The 12,823-nt window shown below is 40.8% G+C and overlaps 1 protein-coding gene across 1 annotated transcript in view; it reads right to left on the bottom strand.

The window, feature by feature from the left end:
* Positions 1–590: 590 nt before the first annotated feature.
* Positions 591–12,823, bottom strand: part of zmiz1a (zinc finger, MIZ-type containing 1a) — a gene marked incomplete at its 5' end in the record, with an annotated part of 32,362 nt that continues 20,129 nt past the window's right edge. The window contains 3 exons of the mRNA XM_043678616.1: positions 591–4,381; positions 8,886–9,122; positions 10,911–11,074. Coding sequence (XP_043534551.1) covers positions 4,274–4,381; positions 8,886–9,122; positions 10,911–11,074 — 509 coding nt within the window. The remainder of the gene's footprint in view (positions 4,382–8,885; positions 9,123–10,910; positions 11,075–12,823) is intronic.

Here is a 12,823-nt window from a genome sequence, read left to right as displayed (position 1 = left end):
TCATTTGACGAGACCGAATCCATTGGCACTATATCCACTGGGGTTTCGAACAATAAGGAGGGATCTCTTGGAAACCTATAAAATTCAAATAAGACTGGACGAGGTTAAACAGAGGAAGGATGTTCCCGATGACCAGGGTGTCACTGTCTCAGGATATAGTGTAGGGCATTTAGATCTGAAATGAGAAGAAATGTCTTCACCCAGCAAGTGGTGAGCATGTGGAATTCTCTACCACAGAAAGCAGTTGGGACTGAAAAATTGAATGCTTTCAAGAAGGAGTTAGATATCATCCTGAAGGCTGAAGATATCAAAGGGTATGGGGGAGAAAGCAGGAACAGGGTACTGAGTCAAATGAACAGCTATGATCATATTGATTGGCAGAGTAGTCTCAAAGGGCCAAATGGTTTACTGCTGCTCCTGCTTTCTAAGCTTCTAAGAAACATAGAGAGAGGAACCTTTCATCCCATTAAACCACATGTATTCAATCAAGTTCCAGGAGTGAAAGCACCTTGTTTGAACTCACTACACCTTTTCTTCTGCTCATCTTTTCTTTTCCATACATTCCCTTAAAATTAACAAGCTGCACACCATTTCATCTGAATACATATTTATTAGATAAATATTAGGTTGTCACATCATCTAACTACATACAGTTTGCAAGACTAAAAATCACAATTAGTTTTCTGACCAGTTTAAAGTATGAAATGATTGCATTGTACATACAATGTACAAACGGAAAGAAAAAAAAAACAATGGCCATTTCTGCATGTGACACAGAGATTGTACCCTTTTTGAATTCTTGAATGATCATGATATCAAAAATTGTACAAACTATGAATTTGGTTACAATCTTTTTTTTTTAAACCCCTCAATTTTCTTCATTAATTTTGTAGCACCTTAAAATATGCAGGTGATCTACTAGATAATACACTGAAGCTAAGTATTACACATAGGTAAAACAAAGGTTTCTTTTGAAGGATCAGAGTATATTACAGAGGTGAATGAATGCTGGAACTTCACGAAAGATAACAAACAGTATTCATTTTCCACACAGTCACTTCTGATGGATTGCAAGCTTGTTGAGACAATGCACATTTCAGGAAAATGAACGCACTTCTCTTTACATTGAACATGTCTCCCTTTGTCATTTACATATGTACACATGTCCCTTAGTCCCTTACCATAGACGATGGTATCTGTCCGCTTTGTCCGACAGAAGTCTGAACGGGGACTCAAAGATCATGGAGGTTCCTTCCCAGCCAGGGTACCACTATGACTGTTATAAAACCATGAGAACTAGGAGTTGTGAAACAGCTTTTAAAAAAGATTCAACACCATACATACCAGTGCTCACTCACCAGCAGATTTCTTTTGTTTTAAAATAACATTAAAACATGTTAGAACTTTTTATTTTCGGGAAAAATACATTGGCAGTGCATTGTTTGTCATTGGATACTCTTCACTTATCCTTATGTTTTTGTGAAAGCTGTTTCAATCAAACAAGTTCCCAATAATGAACCAGTACCTTGCCCGACCAAGGGACTGGCTAGTTTTAAAATGGGAAGAAACTAAAAAGGGGTTGCAGAATGAAGCCTCATTACTTCCACATAAGCAGAAGCCAGGACCGGAGCAGTGGAGTGGAAAAGTGCCACGTGCCACCAGGTCAACTCAACCACCAAAGCTGGTGATCCTGTAAGTGTCAATTTACACTTACAGCCAATTGGTTTGGTGATGAATGTCACCCTCTAAGCTCATGTATCTTTCCTGTTGGGGCAAATCACACAGACGTCTTAAATCAGAAGAATGTAATGAGGGCCAACATTTTATAATTGAATTTCCTTGAACTATCCAACATCCCTACCCAGAGATAAAAATATACTCAAATCTGCACTTATGACTGCCCAAATTTCTGTTAAGTGAAAATCCCAAAATAATACCCTCCTCTCTTTTCCACATCTGTATATCTTGCTTATTAATAAACTTTACAGTAATAAATTTCAGTCAACTGTGTATCTTTTAATTATACACATTACATGATGATTACAGCCCATCCCCCTCAAACCTATTTTGACAATTAAAAACAATTGCAGTATTTTACATATAGAAACTTCCCTTACAGTAAAATAAATTCCAAGAACTGAATGTCAAAACTCACTGTTAACTTGCTAATATTCTCAAGAAACGAAACCTATTATTCACTTAACAGAAATGAACCGTCCTGCACTCATGTCTTGTGTTCTCTCTTCCACTTTAATGGAACACATTTGAGAGCTTAGAGGCTTAGAAAAGGAGGGAAACACTTTCACTTGTAATTTTTTATGTTTTCAGTTTTTGGGTCAAGGTGAAGTATACTCCTCTACTCTGTAGAAGAATCCTCTTTGAAAATGGGACCACAATTTAAAAACCACAGAAAAAGACAACCAATCTGATCATGGAAAATGTTGAATATTATCAAAGACATTACTAAAATATTCACAAAGGTATTTACAATAGCCTTTTAAAATAATCAATTTGCATACTGAACATCGCCTTTAACTTGAGACAGAGAAAAAGAACCTCAAATGTATTCAATTACTTGGCAACTTTCTACGCGACGATTACAGATTCAATACTGCTACTAGCAAAGGCAAATAGCCATTCATTTTAATATCTACAGCTGAGTACTGGTAACTAGCATACATAACTATGCACATACAGCAGAGATGGATCAGATTTTGTCTTTTAGAAGGAGCAAGATGTAGGTAAAATAAACTAGTGACTTTGGTGATGAAAGCATTGTCCAAGCTTCCAGTGGCAAGCTAACTTCAGATCATTTTGTTGTACAATGAAAAGAAAAAAGATCAGCAATAGTAATAATAATTAAAAAATGTAATAAAAACTAATTGGAAATGCAACAAATTCCTCTGGCACTTGCAACTATGTAGCACAGGTAGTGTCGCAGAATAAAAATGTACAGGTTTTTGGGAGGTGCAGAGTATGCAGTTTCAATGAAATTAAATGGTATAGTTAGTCTGCATTTGGACTGCACAGATGCAGGGTAGTTGTCGCGCACACATGCAGGTATTTGTTTCTCCTCCGTCTTGTCATACAACTATCGAACAACACAGTGTGAGAAAGAAACGACAGCACAAAATGAGGAGCGAAGAGGTGTGGTGCTCATGCAGGTTAAAAAGATGTCAGTGTAGTAAAAGGAGAAGACATCCTTGGTGTAGGGCCAGTGATTGTGGTTCCCAGGACTTGGAAAAGTCTGCAAGGGAAAACACAAACTAGGAAAATGTTGCAGATATTCTTCAGCCACTGAACGCCAGGGTTCCCAGCTTTCTTGGCAGTGAATCCTACCCAGCTCACCAATCTGATTGCTGCAGCAAGTTGTCCAACATTTGCACACTATCATAAGACCGACACTTGGCTTTTGAGGCCGAGCTGCAAATATTGAGATCTCTCAATGACTGGCCGAGTATGGACAGAATGCCGGTTTGACACGATAATGCCAGCAAGACACCTGTGCTTTGCAATAAAACTCTGCAAGGAATGGATATATTTGCATTTGACTTGCAGGTTGCCAACAGTCTCTTACATTGCAAAACAAAGATAAAAGAACAAACAGGAAAAATCTCTGTACATGTATTGAAATAGACAGGAATAGAAGAAGATTCTTCAGGTCTGGAGGCCAAGACTTCCCTTCCACCATTTTTGTAAATGCATTCCCAATTGGTCATTCAGGCCAGCATTGTTGTGCTTTCTAGTTACATTCTGACCTAAATACATTTTTACGTCCATCCCTCCTCTCAGTCCATCTTCTGTGATTCTCATTGGAGCTGCTGCGCGAAGGAGCTGTTTCTAGTATTTGTATCGAAGATGGGGAGTGGGAAGGTGGAGGAAAGGCGTGGTGGGGATTGGCCTGCATATAACAATTCTTCCCCTTTTCTTTGCTGTGTTCCTGAATTTAGTGCCTGGACACTTTACACAACGGAATTCTTCCTATTTGTTCACAAAAATTGACTGGATAAAGCTACAAGGTTTTTCCTTTCTTAATAATATAAAAAAAATTCAATCATAAATGATGTTTCCAGTGAAGCGGTAGCACCACCTAACAAGCTTCCTCTCCCACCGCCCACACTGCTTTCAGTCAACGTGACGGCGCATTTCAACCATCTTGAACGCAAGAGGAGCCTGGAGTGCATCATTTCATCTAGTGTACGAGCTCTTGCAGAATTGGGTGTTTTGACTTCTTGTGTGGCTACGTGGTGAGGATGTGTGAAGGGACGGGCTTTCAGTTGGTCTCAAAAAGAGAGAGAAGGTCATCGTTGCTATTGCTGGGCAGGTCAGGAGGGCCAAGATAGGACAGAAGCTCATCTGGATTTGTGAATTCTGGAATAAGCTGTAAGGAACCAGACAAAAATTCAAAGTTATCAAGTCTACCCAAAATAGGAAAAAAAGTCATTGCTCAAGAATATGCTACTATTCAAAAAATAAACCTATTGCTGGAATATCAGGGTTGCCGCACATTGTGCTTCCTAAAATCTCTAATACAAATTTCTACCACAGTCATCAAAACAATACACTTTATTAGATTTTACAAAGACATTAACAATTTGCCCCCATCATACTGCAGCAACAGGCAGCTAAGTGTGTCTTCTTGCTGGAGTTACCCAGATGATGTGAAGTCTAGTTTGTACTTTGTGTGAAATAATCCCACTTGCAAATTATGGCTTGTAACGCAAGTCCGATAGAAGGATAACTTAGGCTGACAAAACAAGTGTGGTCATAAGATGGATGCAGCAGGTTAACAAGGGCGTGGTTTGGTGCATTATTAAATACCCAATTAACAAACCAACTTGTTATATTATGCTCCTCCCTTTAACTTAAAAGCAGATGATTAATCTTTGGGGTAGACTTGTTCTTGTGATGCAGTGGTAGTGTCTGAGCTAGGAGGCCTGGTTTCAAGTTCCACCTACTTTACAGGTGTGTTACAACATATCTGAATAGAGTCATTAAAATATCTGCACGATGTCCTGATCACAGTACCATACTTGGCAGCACTTGGGTGAATAAAGGTAAGCAATAACCCATATAGTTTGGGGACTTTTTAAGATGACCTGATGGCACAAGCCATGGTTCATTTGGGTTCCATTAAGAATCCTGTCAGCTCAAAAAGTTGACTTTTTCACTGGCTATCTTTTTCTAAATTTATATCCTTGGTGGCTCAGTGGTTAGCATTGCTGCCTCACAGCACCAGGGTCCCAGGTTTCATTCCAGCCTTGGGTGACTGTGCAAACTCCACACAGACATTCTCCCCGTGTCTGCGTGGGTTTCCTCCGGGTGCTCCAGTTTCCTCCCACAGTCCAAAGATGAGAGGGTCAGGTGAATTGGCCAGGCTAAATTGCCCGTAGTGTTAGGTGCATTAGTCAGAGGGAAATGGTTCTGGGTGGGTTACTCTTCGGAGGGTCGGTGTGGACTGGTTGGGCCGAAGGGCCTGTTTCCACACTGTAGGGAATCTAATCTTTTTCCTTAAAAAAAAATTTAGATCCTTGTTATTAGGTGGAGTCACTGATTTTAGCAAAGCATGCGTCACCTGTCATCGATCTGCTGAAAGTAAATATATAGATGCAGCAAGCAGTGAAGAGGGCAAATGGTATGTTGGCCTACATAGTGAGATGATTTCAGCACAGGAGTAGAGAAGGCTTGCTACAATTGTACAGAGCATTGGTGATACCACACCTGGAATATTGTGTGCAGTTTGGTCTTCTTATCAGAGGAGGGATGTTCTGTCTATGGATGGAGTGCAATGATGGCTTATCAACTGATTCCTGGGATGGTAGGACTGATGTAAGTTGAGAGACTGGGATCTGTTAGGACTACATGCACTGGAGTTTAAAAGAATGAAGGGGAATCGTATTTAAAAAAGACTATGAAATCTGAACAGGACTAGGCAGGACAAATGTAGGAAGGATGTCTCTGATAACAGGGGAGTTCAGAACGAGAGGGTCACAATTTAAGGATGTGAGAAAGTTATTTTAGGACTGAGGGGAGGAGAAATGTGGTGAGCCTGTGGAATTCTCTGCCACAAAGTGGTTGAGGCCAAAACATTAAATGTTTTTAATAAAGAGTTAGACATAGAGTTCTTAGGGCTAGAAGGATCAAAAGGTATGTGGAGAAAGCAGGAACAATGTACTCCAGTTTCATGATCAGCTATGATCATGCTGAATGGTTTACTCTTGCTCCTATTCTCCATGTCTTTATGTTTCAATCACAGAATGGCAAATATTGGCTATAAAGAAACAGGAGTATTGGAGCTGTAAATGCAAAGGTAAATAGCAACAATAATGCCCTGGTTTACCTCAACTTATATTTTGTGTTCTATTATACAAAGATATGTTTTGAAGAGATTGGGTGATTAAACTTTTAGTGTTGTATGTGTTAGTTATAATTCCAAACTTAGCAAGCATTGAGCGATTGTAATAAATTCACATTTAGATGATCATAATGTTCCAAACTATCTCTGCTTTTCGCAGCTCCCATTCATAAAGCATAAGCATTTTATGTTTCTTTTGTTCAAAATAGCAACAGAAATTTCAAAGTCTTCTCAGATTTACAGTGCAATATATTTATTGCAAACCCTGCAAATAATTTAAATCTGTGTGGATGCATCCTGTCACCCAACTGAAATGTTTTTACCATTAGTTTTGTTTTAAAAAAAATTTTGTATCAAAGTGAGAATGCCCATTTTAAATCTATATTCAAAGTGGGATATTTTTTAAAGTGGGACAGTTTAAAATTAGAAACCACTAGAAAGAATTTAACAAGCTCCCTCACTTGCATTGACACAAAAGGAATGTAAAGCTGTAAAGTTTTCAAATAAAACATGCATATGCCATCAGTAAAAAGAGGCTGCTCATTGAAACTATATGAACTTTCAAAATCCATATTAGGTATTATTCATTTCACAGGAGGGGGAAAACCTAACCTTTTATTTGCTGATAGTATTAGATGGTCAATAGCTGAGATGGTACAAGCATTATTAAATGGAACCATCTTGGGGTGGGGGTTAGGAATCATACAGTTGAAGATCTGTTCTTCCTTAGGCAAACTGTATTTATGTAGCACCTGAAACATGCTACTACATCCCAAGGTGGAAATACGTGCAGGCAGTTGCAAATTAATATGGGTGGATAGAGACTTTGCAAATACAGCAATTCCTGCAGTTATTTTCCAATTGGCAATGAACACCACACCTTTAGTTATAACTTTTAATACATTTATCACTGCAGATTCACTGGGTTAATCTTCAAATTTTTTTCCCATGTGTAAAACAAGCTTCACCTACTGCAGGAAGTGCACAAGTTTGATCTCTATTATGGAAATTAAAACCGGCAGTTTCCACACAGGGTGGTCAATTCTTAATGCCAGATATCAAGCTGAAAATTTGTCCCTTTGTCTTGGGAAGCTCAACAGTCCATTAAGCTCATCCAATTCACTGAAAAACTGGCAATATTTCAAACTGAAAGACTTGTATTATCCACAAAACATTTGTTTCTGTAACATGATCAGTTTTAAAACCATTTTCACTTCCTTTTTATACTTAAGGTGAGGAATGTCATTGGGAAATAACATACCTTACTGCTTCACTCTGCCTCTCTGTCATGTGTAGGTGTGGCCTAGGTTGTGGGGTCAAAGTGCACAGTACAACTCTGAAGGGAACATTCCAGATCTAGAGCATTTCAAGAGCCAGGGACAACACTTTAAATCACCCACAATTTGGTCAGTAAAGGTAACAGTGGTGGAAATCAAAACAAGGAAAATGTTAAAAACAACCAAGGTAAGCTAGATCCGGTGAGAAAAACGAAAGGGAACAGCTGAGCGGTTACGTGGACAAAGTGAAAAGAAAGACGGTAAAGTGAGACAGCCAGCCGCATCCTGAAAGGAAGATTTTGCCTTAGGAGGGATGTCAAGTGGGACTAAGGTTTCATTTGACATGTACAATGACTGCATCCTGTGTAGCAGAGATCATCATTGAGTGTAGGGGTGCGAAGGTGGTAATTTCCAAATCTAGGGACAGGAATTTGATTACTTTCACTGACTGTGTTACATGTATCAGTCCTTTGTACCTCCCACTTCCAATGCGAGAGCCCTGCACCACTATATTTTCCACAGCAGACATCAATGTTGGTCTCTGACAGGATCAAACTGGGTGAACGATGAGATACTCTGGTGCTGTGACTTTGTGCTGACCACAAATAACTCAACTCACTTCTGGTAGAATATCCACATCAGCGAGTGGAGATTCACAGCCTTCATGCAGAGCTGAACTTCAGGCCAAGGGTCCATGAGGCTATTCTACCTCATTCCACTACCTAGATCCTCGAGAAAAAACTGGATCTACTGATTCTGGGGCATTAGTTCATGACAACCAACATGCCCAGAACCAGTTAATGACAGGTGACCCCTGCATTGCTTTATAAACATCTGCTACCATGTTCAATTTAAAAAAAAAAGTGGTTCAAAAGCAGGTCATGTTAAGAACACTTTTGTGGTACAGCGAGCCTTTCAATTATGTTTCACAAAAATCGTGGTGCATTTCTAGGTCTAGTTCTCAATGGACAATATTCGTGATCAAGTGAACCAATTGTTGTGTCCCTGACCTCTGTCTTTTTCTTTCATTGTATAGCCAAATGGACACATTTTATACAATGAATCAAGTAATTTCTTTAAAACAGACAGGTGAATGAGGCAGCCAAGCAAACTTTTCCCTTCCTAGGCTGCTGCAGTACAAAGTAACATGTGAAAAATGTATAAAACAAGATGTTGACATGAGGCGCTTTGCTGTGCCCAGAATTTGCTAGCAGTGGATGGGGCAGGCAAATGAGAGCATGACGCACACTTACATCCAGTGAGGGTTCCGGCATGTCGGACGTTCCCTGACCACCAGCCTGACCTTCCAAGGTGGAGGAAGGGCGAAAGGTCAGATCACTGTGCGGATGGTTGCTAGAACCAGCCTGCCGGGGCTGCTGGCTAGGACCACTGTGGTGTAATGGCTGCCCTGACTGGCTGCTGGGGTGAAGTGCGTGCAAACCTTGCTGCATGGAACTATGGGACTGATCAGTACTGCCGGGATGAGGCATCTGCGAAGGAGGAAGCAGGAGAGAGTGAGGCCACAAGGTACAGTGCTCAAGATGTCTGAAGAATGTTAATACCAAACCCAGCCATTAGACAGGAGAGAAAGCCAATCCCCACTTCAAGAAGTTTCGAATCTCACTGGAGACTTAGAAGGAAATCAACTCTGCAGCATTAACTTGCAACATCTAACCACTATCACACTTTGAATGATTAAGAAAACCTCCCTACAACTGGAGAGAAAAGCGTCATCTAAAGACTCATTCACTGTGAACATCTCCCAATGTTACCACTGAAGCTGAAGATGCTTGCCTCTCTCAGTTACCATCAATGGAACCTCACAATAGCTTGTACTGGGTCACCTTAAACAGAAAGTATCCTTCTTGTTTGCTTGAAATGAACTTGCAAATAAACTATCGCCCCAAACCAAAAATGATCCTTCCTAAACCACTTTCTGAGGAAACGTGAGAAATATTAATAGTGATCTACCCTTGAAAATAATGTTTAGCAAATAACATTGCAAAAATATTATGGACATTTTACTAAACCTCTGTACAGGTTCTTCTATTCAGTCGCTGTGGGTAGGCATTGAGAAGGGGATATGATCTCTAACACAGATTAGCTAGAACGCTGATTCAAGTACTTGCTTTACAAAGAGTCTTTTGTTAGTTACTGCTTGTGTGTCATGAAACAAGTCTTGCCACTCTCCTGTCCTGACATGAACAACAGATTTCACATTGGGCTCAATACTGCAGAGTTGAAGATATTCCTTGCTCCCAAAACGCCAACCTCTCTGAAAAACACCCTTTCTCCCTGTGTGTATGGACGTGTGTGTTTGTGTGCGAGTGCGTGTGGAGGTAGAAACAGATTATTTTTTCAGGGAAGCTCCATTATGATAGCTGTAGCTTTCCAACATCAGAGGACAGACAAGTAAATAGATCTCTGCCTTTGATGTGGTGGTGAGAAATGAAAGTTTGCAGCAAAAACCTCCATACTCAACACAGTACCATCAGGGTCTTTTATTTTTCCCTGAAGAACAGACTGCTCCTCAATACAATTATTGAGTTAAGAGAATACGCAGGATCCAACCCAATTTTATTTTGGCATGGGTGGGATGAACAAGCCCATCCAACAATACCAGAAGTATTGCTCAGGTGGGAAAGGCTGAGCTTCACCAGATTGGGGAGACTTTTTATGAACCTTCTGTAGTTTTATTTTTACACATTCTGTGTAAAAGATTGTCAACCTGGTAAGGTGACTTGTAACCGTCTGGCGCTCCCTGTGAGTGACAAAACAATGGGATGTTTGTAGCAACTTTAACAACATAAAGTGCTAGTTGCCCTTGTATTCCATTTGTGTGAAATAACAGTGAAATAAGCACAGACAAAAGCAGACCAGATTTGTATGGAGAGAGAAATAAAAACAAGGCAGATGAAAAATGTCAGTACTGTATAGAAACATTCCAAGCCACATTACACACTCAGAAACACAACCAGACAGGAATATTTGCAGAGAGTTAGTTAAGAGGACTTTGGGTGGCAAATTCACTAAATTACTTTCCAACGTTTCCCTCTGGGATTATCAGCAGTGCTTTGATCTTTGCTGTATCTCACCTTGTCCCATTAACATAATTCACATCTGTGCTCCCTATCTGTCATAGGTTGGTTTGGAATACTGTCACAAGCACAGGTCCCCCACACTGGACACTGTTTAGGCTGAATGCATCCCAAGTGCAAATGCAAAAGGTCATTGTTTGAAACAGAAGGGGAGAGACGCACACAAATGGCATCACTTACCTGGTCAGGCATGGAGTGGCTGAGAGGCTTGTCAGGAGTCATAAGGCTGTTGGGCATGTCTGGAGGGTGCGACAACTGGGGCCCATGCATGAAGTCGTTCACAGAAGTACCAGCAGGGTTGCCATGTGGGAAATCGAAGTTCCCATGGCTGGGGTAAGTGTTACCTTTTGGGAGGATTATGACAGTGTTATTAACAAGTCTGCCTTCTCAAAACAATCTGCATCCTGTTCAGGACTGAAGCTGGCTCAGAGAAATTGGTGCATCCTAAACAAAAAACCCAGCTCCGACAAAATGGAATATTAGCTTCCCCTCTCCTCCCTGTGTAGACCTTGTGTTGCCAGTTGCAAAAATGAACATTTCAAGAGGTGGACGGAAACTCATGGGCTAAATGATGCAAATCTCAATCATTTTGGAAAAACTCAGAACCATTTTTTTCTTTTTAAAAAACCACCAAACTATTTTTTTGCCACCTCCCAACAGTATATTCAAAGTGTGACATGCTGGAATAAGTTTTCACTTCCTCTCAGTCCGCAGCTCTGAGCAGAGGGCAGTTTGACACTTTGCATTAAGGACTGTTAATATTTCACTTTTTGTTCTCAATGCCACAATGTTCTCAATGCCACAAGGCTCTCTCATGTTTTGACAGTGGAACACTGAAGTTTTTGGTCTGTGATTTTGTATCTGTTTCTCTCATACACATTTATCAGGCAATGACTTCCTTCAGCCCCTACACCTATGCTGTGACACAAGTCCAAATGTGGTCTGGCGCAGAAACGGACTTCATTACTCTGCATCCACTACAGACCAGGATACCTTCAGTTCAATTTCCAGCTGACACTCAGTACAGCATAACATTTTTAAAATCAAACTCTCTCAGTATGCAGGCATAGCTGGACGGGCCAGAATTCGTTGCCCATTTGTCGCTGCTCTTGAGAAGGTTATGGTGAGTTGCCATCTCAAACTGCCGCAGTCCATGCAGTCTGAACGTTAAATAGCTGTTATTACAAAGGGAGTTCAAGGACTTTGAGCCAGTCACACGGAAGGAATGGCAATAAAGTTCCAAATTAGGATGGGGTATGGCTTGGACGGGAATTTGCAGGTTGTGCATCTGTTGCCCATGCCCTTGTACATGGTAGAGATTGCGGATTTGGTAGATGCTGGTGAAGCAGGCTTGGTTATTTGCTGCAGTGCATCTCATACATGATACGCACTGCTCTCACTGGGTCTTTTTCAATTATTTTACAGGATGAGGGCATCGCTGGCAAGGCCAGCATTTAATACTCATCCCGAATTGTTAAAAGCCAACCACATTGCTGTGGGTCTGGAGGTACACGTAGGCCAAACCAAGTAAGGATGGCAGTTTGCTTCCCTAAAGGACATTAGTGAACCGGATGGGTTTTCCGACACTCAGCAATGGATTCATGGTCATCATTAGGCTCTTCATTCCAGCTATTTATTGAATTCAAATTCCACCATCTGCTGTGGTGGGATTCGAACCCAGGTGCCCAGAACATTACCTGGGTCTCTGCATTAACAGTCCAGTGATAATACCACTAGGCTATTGCCTCCCCTATTGTGCGTTGATGGTGGAGGGAGTGAATGTCAAAGGCACTGACTGTCTTGAAGGGAGTTGAGCTGTACCCGTAGGAGCTGCACCCATCCCGGCAAGTTGAGATATTCCATAACCTTTGTGAACTGAGGTGGTAGTCAGGACTCTACAAGTGGTCTTGGTGCTCTTAAACCAATGAAACAAAACAAAATGACTAGGATTCCTGCTATATGATGCCAGCCAAACATGTAAGCTAACTGAGCATAGCTGTGAGCATGGCTCTGATATGTTCACAGATCATTCAGCCTCTTGATGGTCAAGTAAAGATCATATGCCCTTAACTTGGTACATTCACTGCAATTCT

The sequence above is a fragment of the Chiloscyllium plagiosum genome, chromosome 38, assembly GCF_004010195.1.
Source record: "Chiloscyllium plagiosum isolate BGI_BamShark_2017 chromosome 38, ASM401019v2, whole genome shotgun sequence".
In the NCBI taxonomy this organism is placed as follows: domain Eukaryota; kingdom Metazoa; phylum Chordata; class Chondrichthyes; order Orectolobiformes; family Hemiscylliidae; genus Chiloscyllium; species Chiloscyllium plagiosum.
The sequence above is the reverse complement of the archived record's forward strand: the minus strand, read 5'-3'. Positions and strand labels throughout refer to the sequence as shown.